Raw genomic sequence first — 18,971 nt, 5'->3', positions numbered from 1 at the left:
CAGGATCTGGTTGGGATTTGCTAGGCAGTTGCAATTTAATCAAAGGCTGGCTGGTGGCAGCAGAAACTAAACTCCAGTGTATGAGGGGTTGGACTTTTCCACATTCTCTTTGTTCCTGTTACTTTGGGGACTTCTTTCTTTTCTGGATGCATTTTGCTCCCTCTAGTGGTCAATTATATATTACATCTGTTTATGTCTGGCATAAAAACTTGCAGCTTTATGGCAGACATTAAGCGATATAGTATCAAATTGACCACTGAAGGGTGCAAAACACATGCACGAAAGAAAAATGTTCCCAAAGCAACAGGAACACACAAGCGAGGAAAAAGAGAATGCAGAAGAACTCAGTGAATGGATCAGCTGGAAGAGGTAGAGGTCAAGAAGATTGTAGAGGTCTAGAAGCTTAAGGCTAGGACCAGCACAATAGGTCCCTCATTGTAGGTAAGAAAAAAGGGCAAGTTTTTTTTACCACACCCTTGGATTCCGATCCTGACGCCCATTTGCTAGGCAATACTGTATGCTAGTTTTGCTCTTTAAAGCGGTGTTCCCCAACCACTGGGCTGTGGCCCTGTACCGGGCAGTGGAGGCCTCAGTACCTGGGCATGGCGTGGGGGGGGGGGGAGAGAGGCACGGGCCCCAGCACGCAAGCAGGTGCACCTCCCTCCCACCTGCAGCATGCACTTGCTGCACTGGCAGCGATTGCCGCCTCTTGGCGTAGCAACCACCGTGCTGCGGGGGGGAGGCATCGACACCTGCAAATGCACAGGTGCAGACCTGCCACATTTGGGCACACTGACACCTCCCCCGGCAGCATGGTGCTCACTCCCGGTGCAGCAAGCGCTGCACTGTGTGGGGGGGTGGAGGCGCGCCTGCTGATTTGCAGGCGCTCGCGCCCGCGCTTCCCTCTCCCCCCCCCCCCGGTCCCCAAGCCTCCCTCTCCCCCCCCCCCCCGGTCCCCAGCCCGACCACTGCTTTAAAAGGATGCAAAAGATTGCAATCTGTTTGCTTGAAACACACCCAAAGTAGAGAGGAGATCATTTTAGAGGGTAGTCATCTTGGACTTTAATTGCCTGGATAACTGCATTTTGAAAACCAATCAAAAAGCTATTTTAACCCTGTCCCTATACTAAGCCAAGCATTAGTTTATGTTAATGGCCTCCTTGTCTGTCTCTTGTTCCCTGCCCCTTTGTTCGTTCTTTTCCAGGAAAAAGTGAGAAGTGTGATTAGTGCTGTTGAGGAAGCTCAATTCCTTATAAACAATAATGCTTCCTCTGTTATTATCAAGGTAGGCTTCATTATTGTTTCAACGCCTTTCATTCGTAGACGGCTCAACTGGCAGGACTTGAGATTGCACCATAAAACTTCATTTCTCTCTCTCCCCCAAAGGAAACGAAAAGGTACATGGATACTATAATAGGGTACTTCAAGCAGTATGCTGCATGGGTCAAGGAATCGGTAAGGTGTTCTTCTCTCCTGTAGGCTGTAGCAATGTAGAGAAGATGAGTCTCCCCCCAAAGTGATTGTACCATTGTGCCATTAGCGGGGCAGGGTGGGGTGGGGCTGGGGGCGGTATCTCATTGAATAACACAGGGGGAAGCTGCCAGATAGTTCACTAGTTTAAATGACAATGCTGGAAGGCACTACAGTGTGAAGGAACAGGAGGAAATGAAGGGTTATGGGATTAGGGCAGCCTCTCTCAACTTTTTAACCATTGAGAAACCCCTGAAACATTCTTCAGGCTTTGAGAAACCCCAGAAGTTGTGCGATCATTCAGAATAGGGTTGGGGAGCATAGCTGGGTACATGCCCACCTGGGGCCCCTCCCCTTCCTACCCCCTCCATGCTCATCACTGGTCATGGGGAGGGGGGCAGATCAACATGACCATGTATGGTAATAGCTGATAAATGTTTAACAAATTAAACCCTTCCAGGGCAGTCGAGAAACCCCTGGATTAAGGCCACAGTCCCCAGGGTGGTGCCCATGGCGGCTATGGCCAAGTGTTTTTTCCTAGAAAGCAGTTGGGGACAGGTGGGGCAAGGCTTCTGGCTTTGCAGATTTCTTAAATGTCACTTGGCGGCGGCAGCAACCACCACAGTGCTGGGATCTTCGATATGGGGTTGAACGTAAAATAGGGTGGCCATTTTGTCATTGTCAGGATCTGCTGTGGCAGACATTTTGTGGCTGTGCCCACAGACTCAGTGGGTTCTAGATGCCTGAATTAAGGCGACTGTGCAAGTGAAGTTACATAATGACAGTGTGGATCCTTTAAAGGGGGGGGGACGGGGACTCCACAGCATTCTCCTCCATTTATGCCTTTCCTGCCCCAAACCCTGCCCACTCCTGGCTCCAGGAATTCCCTAACCGTGTGAGAGGACTCCATTTCCCCTGGGTGATTACTGCTGACAGGAGATGAGGCGCCCTAGCAGAAGGCCTCTGGAGGGCTGGGTCCGCGTCCGAGTGCTGGGCAGGCATGGGGCCACCCGGTGGATAGCACACTCTGGGCAGGGCGCCCTAGATGTGGCGAGGTTTGTCACCCTCGGTGAGGCCCTTGGCTTGGCTATACGTTAGGAGGTCTTGCCACCGCCTTGCACTGCAGTCGCTTCCTGCCTTTCCCCAGTTGGCATCAGTCAAGGGTGGGAGTGATACCCCCCTTCCTCGCCCCCCTGCTCTGAGGAGTGGTGGCTGTGACATCCTTGCCTTGGCTGAGTGAGGAGACAAGGGTTAAAACCCCAGAGGTCTCCTCGCTGGATTGCATTTTTACGAGGGGTTTGGAGGCTGGACGGAGTGCCTCGTCCTACAGAGTTTTTGTTTCTTCCCATCCTACACGAGTTGTGCCTGAGGCTGGACGTTCAGTACTTCTTTGTTGGCTGTTATTTAAATTTGCACAGGCAGTAAAAAAGAGTTCTGGGGAACACCCCAAGATTCCCTGGCCAGATACTCTTCAGATTGGGTAATACCGAAAGAGCGCGTTGAGGCAGGCGACTTGAGAATTTGAAAAGCTTTGTCTTGGGTCTCAGCTGCCTCTCTTCCCGGTCTCGTGTAGATCACGATGGAAGTGGCAACGTGCAAGCCTCTGGCCAATGTGATCGATACCGCCGTGGAGATATTCTTATGCAGCTACGTAACAGATTCTTTGGTAAGAACATTCTGCACTCTTCTATAATACGTGTGAAGAAGAGAGGGGAAGGAAAGAGGCCAGATTTCTGTTCTTCTGGCCTGCCCCTGCCCAAATCCCTGGTCAGAGATCGAGACAAGAGCAGATAGGGAGAAGGCATGGCTGCAGGGGCTTCACTTGGATGCAGGGAGTGGCAGGCCACCCCCAGGGGCCAGCCTAGACCATGGAGGGCTTAGCTGGAGAACTAGCTCAGTCAACTCAAAGTCACAGGTCTGGGAAAGTCACCTTTCTATTGAAAGCCAGAACTAATCACTCAAAGAGACATCTGATTTAGAGGGGACCTGTCCCATGGCAAAGTCAGGTGCTTTGTTCCATGTGGTGCGGCCCTTTGGTCTTTGCCTCTGGCATCTGGTGTTCAGTAGTGATACACCGCATGACAGGTGGGCTGATCTAAAGTTCCCTGAAGCCTTCCAGTTCTGCACCCTGCTGTTTCATTTGGGGTGGGCCAGATTCCCCCCTTCCCTCCCCCTCCCTGCCCTCTGTGTTTCTGAATAAGCTAGTCCAGGCCGGTCCAGTCCTCCTGAAACCCAAACAGAAGCCCTTCCTTCTATGAACTGCCACTAATTGGACTCATCTGGGCTCAACTGCTGAATTGTCAGTCAGTAACCTTTTATTGGCATAAAATATGTATAAGACATATAAAAATAGGGTTTAAAATTTCAACAAAATAATAAAATAGGCCATGGGGTTACATAACCAAACAGATCTTAAAATGATTCAATAAACTATAAAAGATAAAATACAAGGTAGGCAGCATTATGAAAGCATCTTAGTTAAAACGCTGGCAACTAAAATGGTTACCTCTGGGTCATTGTCAGAGAGCAGAAATTGCAAGGTCATCGATTTACTTACAGAAGGCTTGTTTCCCAGCAAAGCAACAAAGCTGTCGTCCTGACACTGCTCATATAAGGGGCAATCTAACAAAATGTGTGAGACAGAGTCAGGGCAGCCAGAACCACACGGACAGAGTCTCGCGTGGTATGGGATACGGTGGAATCTTCCCTCTAAGACCTTTGAGGGGAAAGCATTCATTCGTACCAGGAGAAAAGCTCTTCTTAGGGGTGGGACATCAAGAAGATGCAAATATGTAGCCATAATAATTCTCTGCATAGTGATGCCAAAGAATGCTGGTGAGCAGACTCGAGGCTGGGTAGGTATGAGTTCCTGCTGCTCATGGTCTAATATTCTCTGTTTAATAATCCGGAAGATAGATTTTTCTTCCAGAGGTAGTAGGGAGTTCAGATCGATGCCAATGGAGACTAATTTTTGTTCAATAGCCTGGAACCATCAAAATTTAAGAGGGTCACTTTTCAGACGTTAAAAGGCTGCCAGTTTCTATTCTAAAAAATAGTCTGACCCCAAATTTAAAAGTAGCTATCCAGGCCCTTGTCTCTACCCTAATTTGGCCAAATTCTGCACAAATGGCATGGTAGGAGACACAGTTGGGAACCCCTGCAATTTGCCTATAGAAAGCAGATTGAACACCCTCAATAGATTTATTAAAGGCAGGAACCCATAAGGGGCATCCAAACAGGAGCTGGGACATTACTTTGGCATTAAAAATTTTAATTGCTGCAGGAATAAATTGGTTACCTTTCGCAGAGAAAAAGATGAGGATTTGGCCAGATTGATAGCTCGTTGGCAGTGGGAGCGCCAGTTCTGGTTATATTGGAAGGTAACACCTAGATACTTAAATGTTTTGACTTATTCTATTGAAGTGCCTCCAATAGACCAAGTCATTGCATGCCAGCTCTTAGAGAAAACCAAAACTTTAGTTTTACCATAGTTAATTACTAACTTATTATCTTGGCAATATTGGTAAAAGGTGGATAAGTATCGTTGTAAGCCAACCCTTGTATATGAGAGTATTGTAGTATCGTCGGCATACAGCAACAAAGGAATATGCTGGGAACCAAGTTTTGGGAGATGACCATTAATAGGTTCCAGTTTTCATTAAATCATTAATGAATAAATTAAACAACAAGGGGGGCAGATTACAGCCTTGTTTAACTCCAATGGTTGTTGAGATCTTAGAGGTTAAGTCTCCCTTTGAAGGATACTGGACTTGACAGGAGGTGGACACATAAAATTTTTGGATGAGAAACACAAGTCTCAGTTCCATACCCATTAATCGCAATTTATTCCAGAGCATATCCCTATCTATCTTATCAAAGGCACTTTTAAGGTCTATAAAAGCTGTGTATAGCCTCTTACCATTTTGGGACGTATATTTCTCGGCCAGGCATGAGAGAGTTAAACAATGATCTATAGTAGAGTTACCCTGCAAGAAACCAATCTGTTCAGGACCTATAATGCTTTGAGAGCGAGCCCAATCAGTTAGGCGCCGTTCGAGATGTTTTGCATAAATATAATTGATAAACTAATAGGTCTAAAATTATTAGGGTCGTTATGGTCACCATTTTTAAACATGGGAACAATGATTGCATTCAACCAAGAACTTGGGACAATCCCATGTAAATCAATTAAGGTAAATAAGTTGGCCAAGGGTGGAGCCCACCATTTAGGGTTGTTTTTTAGAACAGTGGTCCCCAACCTTTTTATCACCGGGGACCACTCAACGCCTTTTACTGAGGCCCGGTGGGGGGGGGGTAGTTTACTCCTCTACTCTCAACCACTGCCCTAATGCTCTCAGATCGCTATGGTAATGTTTAAACATCCCTTCAAAATAAGATACAGACACACCACAACAATGAAGTGTGTTGTAAAGGGCTGGGGGGATGAAGTAAAGGCCCGGGTGGGGGGTGAGAAGGCATCCTTCAGGGCCCACCTCCAATTAGTTGAAGGACCACATGTGGTCCGCAGCCCACAGGTTGGGGATCGCTATTTTAGAAGTTCAGCTGATAGGGCATCCTGGCCTGGGGTTTTGCCTATCGTAAGGCTCAGAATTAGTTCCTCTACGTCGTCAGGCAAAACTGGGGACCATCTAGGGACATTAGTTGGGATGGAGTCATTCAGCAGATTTTCTGGAGCTGCTGGGACATTAAATAGAGCAGAAAAATGATCAACCCAAACTTGGGGGGCAATAATAAGTTCTAAATTACCAGTCTTCCCACTCAAGGGTCCTCTTACAGCTGACCAGAATGCTTTGGAATTTTTGGATTTAACAATATCAAATAGGCGGGCCCAATTATCATGAGAATAAAGCCGTTTTTTCTCTTGGATAAGATAATTATACTGTTTTTTTTTTTGTTGTTCAAAGTAACTGTGGATAATAGTCTGATCCTCTGACGATTGGGCCTGTCTAAATAGCTCTCTCAGGATTTTTTTTTTTTTTTGAGATATGACATTCTTGGTCAAACCAGGAGAAATTGCTGCCTTTGTTACAGACTGGTTGTGCTTTAAGGCCGCAAAGGTCAACTATCTGAGAATACAGCTCTACAGCAGTCATAGGTGAGCTTGAGTTAATTAAAGTCCCCCGAAGTTCTATCATTCTTTCAGATTCCAAAAGAGATGTAATCTCTTTCTCCATCTTAGCGGACCATCTAATCCGTTTCAAACGAGATTCAGTGGGAGCTGCTGGTAGAGATACACTGGGACTGTAAACATCTTTCCCAGTATGATCCCAGTTTATAGTTAGTGGAAGATGGTCACTCTCAGTACGTGACTCTATGGAGAAAGAAGAAATATTTTAGAAGCAGTTAAAAGTGCATAAGCCGTAATCAATCACACTCCGTCCTCGAGGAAATCTGCAGATGTGGGAAACTTGCTTTGACCATTTAATATCAGAAAATTGTGCTCTATACAGAATTCAGTTAATATGATCCCTGCCTCGTTAATGACACTGTCCTTTGAGTTCCTCAAAGGCCAAAGGGGGGTAGTAAGTCCTCATCATCTTCCCCAAAACCCAACCTTGCAAAGATATCGTTATTATTAGTGCCAATTCGAGCATTAAAATCTCATAAAATAATAAATTGTGCTGAAGAGTGGTCCTTATATATTGAAAATATAAAATTAGAAAATTTGGCCCAGTTTTGGTTGAGAGTCAAATAATTCTGGGCAGGAGGGAGGTAAACATTAATTATTATTAGTGAGGAATTATTCCAGTGCAATAGGATGGCCATAGCTAAATTTTGGCAGCAGCCTAAAATAGAAAGGTTAGCAACAGAGTCAATCTTCAGCAAGGTGGAAATGCCCGCTTTGTAATGTCCCTTGGGCTCATTTTTATAGGCTGGTAAGTTAAATGATGTAAATCCCTGCTAAATTATTACTTCTTGTACACTTGGTGTCCCCAAAAATGTCCTACAGATTTACTGTGCAGCATTGCTGTAGCAGTTAGCTTCTTGGAATGAACATTGCCTGGCCAGGGTATTAATTCTCTGGGACACATCCACAGGGGTGCCAGCTTCCAGGTGGGTGTGGGGATCCCCACCCCCTCTCCAGACATCAGTTCTCCTGGAGAAAAGGGATGGTTCAGAGGGTGGTTTGTTGGGCATTGTGGCCTGTCCTCCTCAGGCTCCTCCCACCAGTTGGAGCAGGTGACCTGCTGCTGCTCAGAAGGGATTTGGCAACCCCACACCTGCATACCTTGCAGCTGGCTGAAGCTGTGATGGGGCCTTTCTCATTTTGAACACCGTTGCCTGGTTTTCACATTCCGTCAGACAAAACGGATGAGCCGCTTCTGTTTAGTTTGGTAAATAACTCCAAGAAGGCTGAGATGGCTCCCGTTTGTTGACATTCCACCCCTTTCCCCAAACCGGAAAAATGTGTCAACTGATTAGGCCGTTCTGATGCATCCCTCTCTTGGTGTATAGAGCCGGTCTTCAGCCCCTGTGCCATGAACTGTGGGCCCTCTGCTGCTTTTGCCCCATGCCTGGGAGTCACCAAACAGGCCGCCATACGCAGCTGGAGGTCTGCCTCTCCACCTGGGGGTCGCATGCAGTACAGGCCTGAAATGGAGGTGCATTCTGTGATGCAGCAACTGTCTGAGGAGTTCCTCGCTGGGAACTCTTCCTGAAATCTTTCTAGTCTTAGTTCCTCCAAAGCCCGTTCCCTGCTTGGGGGCAGAGGGGCAGGTGGCCCATCCACTGGCTCTAACTCAGGGTTAGTCAAACTGCAGCCCTCCAGATGTCCATGGACTACAATTCCCATGAGCCCCTGCCAGCGAATGCTGGCAGGGGCTCATGGGAATTGTAGTCCATGGACATCTGGAGGGCTGCGGTTTGACTATCCCTGCTCTAGCTGGACTGATTAGCATTGGTATGAAGGTTGACTGAGTAAGTCTGGAAAGCCTGCCTGTTCTCTGCCCTGAGAGTGCGGGGGGGGGGGGGGGCGGCTTTTAAAACTCCAAGTGAAGATTTTGTTCATCCCGAAACTCCTAAAAACAAAAGAAGACCCACTTCTTGACGAGTGCACTGCCACCGACTCACTTTATTTCGCTGCTTCCTGCCTAGAACGTGTTCTGGTTTGGCTTGGGAGGCTGTACCGTGTTTCTAATCCCTGCCATCATTTGTGCCGTGAAACTCGCCAAACACTACCGGAGGATGGACACAGAAGATGTGTATGATGAGTAAGTAAACGCCTTAGGTGGACTATGGTTGTGCCTCATTGATGCCAGGTGTCCTGGACAGAAAGACACACCATGTTGATAGCGCAGTTGAAGCCTTGAGCACCTGAAGCCTGGGGTCAGTAGAATGTCTGATGGGGAAAGTGCAGTTCTGATCACCATACCGACCCTGGAACTGCAAAGCTTTTCCTTGCAGGCTCTTCTTTTGAACTGCATTCCCCCCACTGAGCCCCAAAGAAAGGGAAGCAGGGAGAACAGAAGGAGGATCAGGGGAAACTTACCCAGTTCTCCGGGCCCACCCAGCTTGCCCCTGCCTGCGTTCTGCTAACAAACTAAATTGGGAAAATCAAACACAGACAATCCCGTTTCACATTGAGGGTGAGCCTTCCGCAAGCGTTACTGGGAGGGTTTGTATGGGATTCACTAGTATTTCCTCAGAGCTCAATTTCACAGACTGCCCTGCCCGCTCCCCAGCCGATTGATCCTGGCCCCGCTGGTAGCCTAAATGTGGGCAGGTCTGGGGGAGGGCAAGGGTAACTAGCAGGTGGAAAAGAGGAGAAAGAGAAATAAAAGGCGGGTGGGTGGATCAGACTAGGCCTGGTCGAGCATATAAACATTTCGATTTTATGTCAGTATTGATGATGTAAGCTGCCTTGGGTCTGAACTGGGGAGGAAGACTGGTCATAAGTGAAGTAAACAAATTAGGGGGGGGGGGGTCACCAAGAGCAAATAAGGATCTGTTTCCTGTACAAGAACTCCTACAAGATTGGGAGGAAAGTTCAACGCCTTCCCTTGGCCACTGAGTAACTGCTGCGAGTCACCTCCTAGCCATTGTCAGAAATAAGTTGCCTCCATAACCAAAGCTGTCTCTTTCAAGAAACGGGCTGAACCCAGATCTCCCTCTTTCCACAAATATCCACCCCCTGTCTCCTCTTCGGTCACACACGCAGCCCAGCTTCCTGTACTCAGGCCCAAAGACCTGGACATTCAGGTTCATAACAATTTACGTTGGATTTTCTTGAGCCCGACTCAATTTCCTCATAGTCCCACAGCAGCTGTGAGGAGAGATTTTCTTGAAAAATTAAGGAAAGCCCAGATGGGTGGGGAACTGGGAGGCACTGTTCTATTTTTGGAAAGCCATTCCCCACAGCTGCTGTGTGGCTGCAGGCAACTCAAGCTGGGTTTGGGGAATGCCAGATCCAACTCCTTAGAAACCCAAACCTCGAGGCTGGCCTTCATTCAGTTTGCAGTGTTCCTGTCTGGCTGATGTAGTTTTTAAAAAAATACCAAGGATTCTGATTCTTCCCCTGCTCTCTTCATGACTTCAACAAACCCTAGTTATAGTTCTGAAGTGTCTTTCTTCATTAAGTCAGCCACACTCTCTAATTCTGTATCCCAAGCCCAAAGAACTAGCCAGGAGTATGGAGGGAAGGCTGTAAGGCAGCAGTGGCGAAATTAGCTCTCCAGATGTCCATGGGCTAAAATTCCCATGAGCCCCTGTTGGGCTTCTGGAGAGGCACAGCTTGGCCATCCCTGCTCTAAGGCCTTATGGACTGATCCCCCGCTCTGGCCTCTCCTATAGATTCTTTATATTCCATCTGCCCACAGTCAAAAAGAGTGGTAGTGTGCAAGGCCTCATACTGGCTAAAGGTGACATTTGGAAACCTGCTAGACTTCTGCACTTATATGTCAGGTAAATAGAGACAAGACACAAATGGAGATGAGCAACAAAGGTTTATTTAACAGGAAATCCATATATCTAATTCTCTTCTGGGGGCCCCATTTGTGGATACCTAAATCTGCAGATGGGGGCCACAAGTCATTAAGCAGATTTTTCAGTAAATCTGAAATGTTCAAAATAATACACGGGGGAAGGGGGGGGCGAAACCCCCTGAAAAGCATTGGAGCTTGGGAGCTGCGCTGGAGCCCCAGGAGCCATGCTGGCGACACAACCTGGGAGCTCCACTGGGTCGGGCAGGGGCTGCACAGCCTGGTAGTCATGCTGTGCCTGGCAGTGGTAGCCGCTGAACCCCTGAGCATGATGTGAACCTGAGCGTTAAGGGAGGGCAGTATATAAATGTGATAAATAACAAAATGCAAGAATCGCAGACCCACACTGGTAAAGTATTTAATACAGGGGTGGGCAAACTGCGGCCCTCCAGATGTCCATGGACTACAATTCCCATGAACCCCTGCCAGCGAATGCTGGCAGGGGCTCATGGGAATTGTAGTCCATGGACATCTGGAGGGCCACAGTTTGCCTACCTCTGGTTCAATACAATGCCTGGATGGCTCTCAAAAAAAGCCCTGAGGGAGAGACTTGATCTCCCTTTCTCTGGACAGGTGGATCTGTCACCAGTGAGGAAAAGTGGCCTCTAACAGAATGCTTATTTGTACCACTAAAATCAGCTGTCTTCCCTCCAAACCCTAACTGAAAAACCCAATATAAGCCTGGCTAAGCTGACCTTCCTGTCCAAAACCAAAACAAGTTTATTTGTCCTTTTGAAACTCAGGCTGGCTCAGCCCCTCCCATGCAAGGGAGTCCTATGGGCTCTGATTGGCTGACCATCGCCTATATTTGCCTAAATCACAATGATTGGTCCAGAGCCCTGGAGGAGAGGCAGGACTTTTAAGGATAATTTTCACAAATGTTTGGGGGGGGGGGTCTCAACACTGACACTTGAAGATCTGCTTTTGCCAGTCTCTTTGCTTTCCTCTGTGCGCTCAATAATTTTTAAAAATAGTGGATTTAGACTCCCAGCCTGCGCTGACTCAGGCATGTAGAAAGAAAGAGAAATTCAGCTGCTTCTCTGAAAATGGGGTTTTTCTCTTGATTATATAGTCATCTTGATATTCTTTCTTATTCTTTTCACTTTTCTTTTGCATAGTTTATCCTGTTCTCCCTAACTGGTCTTTTTTTCTTCCACTTACAGTTCCTCTGTCTCAGGGACTTGGCATTTTACTTTATGATAGCTGTTTTTACTTATTTTTCACTTGTCTGTGGTTTTAACTTTTTTTTTGTAAGCCATTTTTCTGTAAGTCTGTCTGCTATCTTTTATTTTTTGTTTTAAATCTTGTAGGCTAAACTTTTTTCTGGAACAGCAGGAGGGTACTCCTGAGCCATTCACACACATAACTCTGTATTCACACAGAAGATAACTAATTCATTATTTTGTTTTTTTTTGTTTTTATATTTTTGTAGTGTTGAAACTATGCCCATGAAAAAGTAAGAGATTTTGATTGTTATTCTGTCCTTTCAGGGTGGGGGATGTTTTTTTTTTTTAATGGAGCTTGCTTTTCATTTTTATTTTTATTTGGAAAGGTTGGCTAGTTGGAATATGTGATATTTTTGTTCTGCTTTTTGGCATATTGCTCTACATGGTTAGTTAAACGCAGAGCATGTTGAAGTTAAGAATATTCTGTGGAATTAATTCAATTTCCATGGCTTCATGCACACTCCCACTTATTCTACAGGCTCCAGTAAGAATCTTAGAGTTGGAAAGGGCCATATAGCAGGGGTAGTCAACCTGTGATCCTCCAGATGTTCATGGACTACAATTCCCACGAGCCCCTGCCAGCAAACGCTGGCAGGGGCTCGTGGGAATTGTAGTCCATGAACATCTGGAGGACCACAGGTTGACTACCCCTGCCATACAGGATATCTAGTCCAACCCCCTGCTCAATGCAGGACCAGCCTACCTGGTTACACCATCCTAAATATTGATCTGTTGGCATTGCTTTGTTAGATTCCTGGGTGGGGGCGGGTTTTGGGGTTGATATCAGTTGCCTTGAGCAACAGTTTTTGGAAAGGCCACTGCTAACTTATCGAAATAGATTCTCTGTGGGTAGCTGTGTTGGTCTGAAGCAGCAGGACAAAGTTTGCGTCCAATGAACAAACACCCTTCCCATCCTGTCACTTGTCATCTTTGTGACCATGCTACGTATGAAGCTGCATCTTATCATTAATCCCGCCCTCTCTTGGTATATTTATTTTATTACAGTTTGGAAAATGGTAATAATGGTTATCATAAAGAGAATTTATATGGTATACACAATCCAGTGATGACCAGGTAAACCAGGTTTGAAACCACTTGCCTTTGGAATCCTTTCTTGATCTGCCGCTCAACAGATTTCACTGCATGTGGAAAGCGGGGACTGTGTTCTTTTTGCATGCCTTCTCCCAACAGAGTTGTTTTTTAAATGCCCTGCACAGCATGAGATACCGCCGTAACTTCACAATGAAATGGCACAGATTGCAAAAACATTTAGCCCTCATTCCCTCCCCCCCCCCAAAAAAAATATGTCCTGTATTGGGAAAGTGCAGATTCTTAGACTTGGTATTCACTATATCAAGGGTGGCCAAACTGTGATTGCCTAGATGTCCATGGACTACAATTCCCATGAGCCCCTGCCAGCACACTCTGGAATTGGGGTGGTGGCAAGAGCTGCCACTAGAAGGGGGTAGCTGAAAAGCCCCTGTGGGCAAACAGACCCTTGGATGCCGTCCGTTACCTTTAATGTTTCAGATTTACATTTCAAGCTAGACTTTTTAACAGGCAAGAGGGCGTTTGATGCAACAATATAATAGTCGTGTGTAAAAATATTATAACTGATATAAAGCAATCAGTCTAAAGCACTTCCTGACCCTTTTGCAGTCTTCAGCTGTTTTAGGTCATTTGCCCACCTGCTTTTTGGTTGGTTGCGGGGAGGTCCTGCATGATTGCTAACCTTACACCTTGCATTTCTTGCTTACTGGCTGTGTTCCTCACTGTGAATACATGTGATATTTATGGGGAGAGAGATGAACTTCCCCCCTGCTTAATCTAAAAGGGCATAAAGTATCATAATTATTTGCATGAGCAAATTGGGGGATACAGGAGGACTATGTGGAACGACATTTCCTTGCCTGCAGATTTTCTAGGGCAGAGACAGGTGTCTTCCAACCAGAAGACAGTTTGAAACCTTGTCAGAAAAGCCAGAGGAAGTGCTTTTGGGGGAGTGCTTTTGTTTAGTTTGGTTGCCTGCACCAACATTGCCTTGCCATTTCGCTTGCTGTTCTGTGCTGTACTACCAGCGTTACCGACTGTCACTATAAAGACGGTTGTTTTTGTGCTTTCTCTTGCAGCTCTGTTGAACAGTGGTAGGACAGACCAGACACACTGAGGGGTAAGTTGCATGGTTGATCTGTGGAAAGAAAAGGTCCCCCAAGGATGAGATGCCATATTTGAAGTCAGGTTCCTGCTGATTACACTTTCGTGTCAAATCGGTGGGGTCCGCAGCCGATCACTCCCCTCTTCCACATCCATGTGGGACGCTGTACATCGGAACTAGCCCTAGCAGTGACTGGAACAATCACTTGGCATGACTGTCGTGAAATGTGACATATGCTGTCATGAAAGCCAGTCTGGTGTAGTGGTTAGGAGTGCGGACTTCTAATCTGGCATGCCAGGTTCGATTCTGCACTCCCCCACATGCAACCAGCTGGGTGACCTTGGGCTCGCCACGGCACTGATAAAACTGTTCTGACCGAGCAGTGATATCAGTGCTCTCTCAGCCTCACCCACTTCACAGGGTGTCTATTGTGGGGAGAGGAAAGGGAAGGTGAGTGTAAGCCGTTTTGATCCTCCTTCGGGTAGAGAAAAGCGGCATATAAGAACCATCCTTCTTCAGTAATCTCAGGGCTCTCTCAGCCTCACCCACCTCACAGGGTGTCTGTTGTGGGGAGAGGAAAGGGAAGGCGATTGTAAGCTGCTTGGAGACTCCTTTGGGTAAAGAAAAGTGGCATATAAGAACCAACTCTTCTTCTTCTTCAGTAATATCAGGGGGCTCTCAGCCTCCCCTCCCTCACAGGGTGTCTGTTGTGGGGAGAGGAAAGGAAAGGCGAATGTAAGCCACTTTGAGCTTCCTTCGGGTAGAGAAAAATGGCGTATAAGAACCAACTTTTCTTTCTTTCTTTCTTTCTTTCTTTCTTTCTTTCTTTCTTTCTTTCTTTCTTTCTTTCTTTCTTTCTTTCTTTCATGCTCCAGGTGCTCCTGAGATACGCAGCATCTATCTAACCGATGTCAAGTTCCACATTTACATTCCGAGTCCTGAGACTGCCACATTTGGCGGCCGGTGGGGCAAAGGAGCGCTGAATGAAAGCTACTGAACCTCCTGCCGTAAAATGGCGGATGAGCCCTTGGGGACTGGACCGCACTACACCCATCATTCGCAGCTCCGTTCTGTTATTGAGATTGAACGATAAAGGACTTGGACGTCTTTGTTTTCTAAAACTGTTTTTCCACTTCAGTGTCTATTCTGCATCATCATCATGTAGCATAAACAGCTTGGTTTATACAGGATGTGGATTTTTGGGGGGTGGGGTGTCCTTTAGATTAGCAGCCTAGTCCAAATTCTGAAGATAACACATATCAGTGTGTTTACATGAAGAATACATTTTGTGTACAGACATTTTTGTATCTGTGTTTTTTACAGCTGTCTTACAGCAGATTTTTTAAAATACCGTTTGTTATACTTCACAAGCGACCTGTTGAGTGTTATCAGGGTGTTTTTTGTGTTGTTGTTGTTTGTTTTTTTGTGCTGTTGGGCAGGCACATTAGACAGTAAAGAAGTATGGAAGCCCGCAGTATCTTGTACATTGTTTTGGGGAAAGCTCTGATAATCAAAAGGTTATTCTTCTCTCTTTTGGAATTATTTACTACGCTGTCTCATGAAGACCAAAAGTATATTTTTTAAAGAAAATCGCTCTAGAAGTTGCAGACAAGGATGCAGTTGGAACAGAATTGCAAATCTTCATTTGGATCCTATGCAAAGACAGCTCGGTAGACAGTGTAGGTGTCCAAAGGCCCATGCAGACGGCCAGCAAATTAAGAACCGTGAATGGAACGAAATGTGTCTGCCTTGGCTTGCGGCCATGAATTCCTTGTAATGCCTAAATGTAGCCACATGCCTGGTTTTTGCCTGGGCACCCTGTGCACCCAGGTTTTTAAGGGATAAACACTGTGTGTTGACCATGCATACAGAGGTGTGTACACATTCACCTGATTTAGATGTTGGAGCAAAGTCATGGGTCCAAGCTGGGGCGGATGTGCAATCCCAAACCCGCTGCTTCAGTCAGGTTGTGCCCCAAGCGAAGATGTCGTGTCCTCCAACTTGTCAGCTGCACTTTGGAAAAGGAAATGTAAAGGCTGCATCAGTATTTGAAAGCCAAGACACTCTGCGGGTCTTGAATTTAGGCATGAAAGCTGCGCCATTCATTTCAAAAGAAGTGTTCAAAAGCTGTGTGGCAAAATCAAAAGCCCTCTGAGCAAATACAAGGACATTTTGCTCTTGATTGGTGAGTGCTGTTTGCAGGCCTATAATGTCGGGACGTTTTCTTACCTTCTGGCAAGAGTATCAAAGATGGCTGATTTTAATACTTAGCTCAGGGGTAGTCAAACTGCGGCCCTCCAGATGTCCATGGACTACAATTCCCAGAAGCCCCCTGCCAGCATTCGCTGGCAGGGGGCTCCTGGGAATTGTAGTCCATGGACATCTGGAGGGCCGCAGTTTGACTACCCCTGACTTAGCCTGAGTTCGTAGAGGTGCCCCTTCGGTGGAATTACTGGTGGTCTTAGGCCTACATGGTTACCGGGAGTTTGTGTGTCCTTGGCCCAGTCTGTGACCCGTGGCAATTAACTCGTGCACCATACTTCATCCAGTGAAAGTGCTTTTTCCTACATATCTCAGCAATGGGAAAATATGCCACACATGAAAGCAGCTCTCTAATTTAATGCAAATTGGGAATAATTTAAGTTAATTTACCTAGGAGGATAAATTGATTATTTCTACCAGCATATTATTATTATTATATATAAAGTTGAAAATAGACTTACTAGGTTCCTATTTTTAATTTGTCCTCAAATTGTTTAAATAAAATGAAAGCATGAATTGCAGCTGTGTAATCTGAACAATTGATGCTTTGGATTAAAACTTTGGATCAAACCGAAAGTAAAAAGAATGGCTACTTATTTGCAAAAGGATGTTGTGTCATTGGGATGGGCTGTTTTTTGTCTACCCTTAAATCCAGCTTATATGTGTGTAGTAGCAATATTTGTGAACTGCTTTTCCCACAAAGTCACAAATCTGCCCTCCATTTAAAATCAGTGGCTTGGATCCAGTTAAATTTTTCCCATTAAGTTTCTCTTCAGCACTTTCTCCCTGCAGCCCCAAGACCCACAGGGCCTTTTGACGGACTCTGCAGATCATAGAATCATAGAGTTGGAAGGGGCCATACAGGCCATCTAGTCCAACCCCCTGCTCAACGCAGGATCAGCCCTAAGCATCCTGGGAATCATCACTTGATTCCCAGCTCAGCCTCCTTAGCCTCTTGTTCTTTTCATTGTAGATTTGTATGTATGACGGCAGCAGCTTTGTTCTCTATTCCTGCTCTAATTTCCAGCCAGATATCACAGAATTATCCCATTATACATTAGAGAAAAGTCCTTCCTAAACCAAACTGTTCTGGTCCCAAAACAGTGGAATTATTAATCCAAGACTTCAGTTTAAAGTCAAAGAGCATGGCATATAGCTTACTCTGAATGTATTATAGACCAGTGGTCCCCAACCCTCGGTCTGGAGGCCGGTACCGGTCTGTAGATCAGTCAGTACCGGGCCGCGACTCCTCGTCCTCCTCCCCGGCTGCTTTGGGGGCTGCTCTGCCGCTAGCTCAACTTTGCTGCTCTCCAGCGGCCGCAGCTGGTACAAATTGCAACAGCTAGGGTCCTCGCAGGAACATCTTGGAGTGCCCATATCCAGCCAGTGCTGAGGCAGCTGCATTGGCTGCCAGTTGTGGTCCGGATCCAGTTCAAGGTTTTGGCATTAACCTTTAAGGCCCTGCACGGTCTGGGACCCGTATACCTGAGGGACCGCCTGTTGCCCTATGCCCCCCGCAGGGCCTTGCCTTCTGCGGGTACAAATCTGTTGGTCATTCGACCAGGGCCAGGGCCTTTTCGGTCCTGGCTCCTACCTGGTGGAATGAGATCCTGGAGAAGCTATGGGAGCTTTCAGCATTCTGCATGGCCTGTAAGACGGAGCTCTTCCGCCAGGTCTAAGGTTGAGGCCGGCGCCCTAAGGAAGATCGGTGACCCCCTCAGGACAAAGACATCACTATCTGAATGGCAGACGTGGCCCCATCTGCCCTTCCTTGCCCTCTCCATGGGGACAGAATTGGGAATTCAATGGTTTTGTTGCATCTTGTTGTTTTTATCTGATATATATTTTTTGTCTGTGGTTTTATGGGGTTTTTTATTGGGGTTTTCATACAGACATTTGTAACTCGCCACAAGCCAGTTGGGAGTGACAGGTAAGAAGTCTAATAACTAACTAACTAACTAAATAAGTGTCAAAAATTTGCTCTCCTGAAGTCCAGTCTGTATGTGTGACTACATACAGACAGCTTTTCTCTTCCCCAAGACCATAAGATTCAAAATCATAGTCACTACTACCAAGCACACCCACAACTGTAATGTCTTCTTAAGGGAAGACTTCATCCAAGTCTTCTGCCTGACCTGGTGGTCTATAGCAGACGCCCACCGTAATACCACTAGTATTTCCAACTCCTCTTATTTTTACCCAGAGACTCTCAGTTGAACTTGCATGCTCAGCCAAATGTATTTCCTCACAACTATGTACATACTTAACATATAGTATTACTCCTCCTCCCTTCTTTATTTGTCCCTTTTGTACCCCTCAACCCTATTATTCCAGTTGTGAGAGTTATCCCACAGATTTCTGTAATGCCTATTAGATCACAGTCCCATTCTTTTATTAGGACTTCCAGTTCTTCCTGCTTGTTTCCCATACATTGCGCATTAGTTTAGAGACATTGTAATCCTTCCTACGAGTACCCCAGGCTTTTCACTTTTGAACTTTACTGTAAGTTAATAGTTCCTGTATATGTGCCATTCCCTTTAAATCTGCAGTGTTCCCATCTACAGTTATCTTAATCAATCTAGGTTTTGAATGTACATCTCACTCCCCCATTAGCCTTAGTTTAAAGCCCTCCTCCCCAGGTCCACAAGACTCTTCACAAAGACATTTTCCCCATATTCGTGAAGTGCATACCATCTCCAGGTAGAAGAGCCTCATCACAGTAGCATGATCCATGGTCCAAAAAAACCCAAACTTTCCCAATGACACCAGTGACATAGCCAGTCATTTATCTGTATTATTTTTCTTTCCCTTCCTAAGCCTTGACCATTAACAGGGAGAACTGATGAAAACACAATCTGT

General features: G+C 46.2%; 1 protein-coding gene across 8 annotated transcripts in view; it reads left to right on the top strand.

Annotated features, from left to right (window-relative positions):
• The window catches only part of PROM1 (prominin 1), a 122,145-nt gene extending 105,447 nt beyond the window's left edge, over positions 1 to 16,698 (top strand). For 4 of the 8 annotated variants that reach the window (XM_077301066.1, XM_077301064.1, XM_077301063.1 and 1 more), the window contains 8 exons: positions 1,205 to 1,285; positions 1,387 to 1,455; positions 3,044 to 3,136; positions 8,587 to 8,702; positions 11,902 to 11,925; positions 12,701 to 12,769; positions 13,825 to 13,865; positions 14,726 to 16,698. In XM_077301066.1, the coding sequence (XP_077157181.1) occupies positions 1,205 to 1,285; positions 1,387 to 1,455; positions 3,044 to 3,136; positions 8,587 to 8,702; positions 11,902 to 11,925; positions 12,701 to 12,769; positions 13,825 to 13,843 (471 nt within the window). In that variant the 3' untranslated portion in view covers positions 13,844 to 13,865; positions 14,726 to 16,698. The remainder of the gene's footprint in view (positions 1 to 1,204; positions 1,286 to 1,386; positions 1,456 to 3,043; positions 3,137 to 8,586; positions 8,703 to 11,901; positions 11,926 to 12,700; positions 12,770 to 13,824; positions 13,866 to 14,725) is intronic. The other 4 variants (XM_077301067.1, XM_077301065.1, XM_077301070.1 and 1 more) reach the window with 2 other exon arrangements.
• Positions 16,699 to 18,971: the final 2,273 nt, after the last annotated feature.

The sequence above is a fragment of the Paroedura picta genome, chromosome 10, assembly GCF_049243985.1.
Source record: "Paroedura picta isolate Pp20150507F chromosome 10, Ppicta_v3.0, whole genome shotgun sequence".
NCBI classification, from domain to species: Eukaryota; Metazoa; Chordata; class Lepidosauria; order Squamata; family Gekkonidae; genus Paroedura; species Paroedura picta.
Note: the sequence above shows the minus strand (reverse complement) of the source record. Positions and strands in the feature narration are given on the sequence as shown.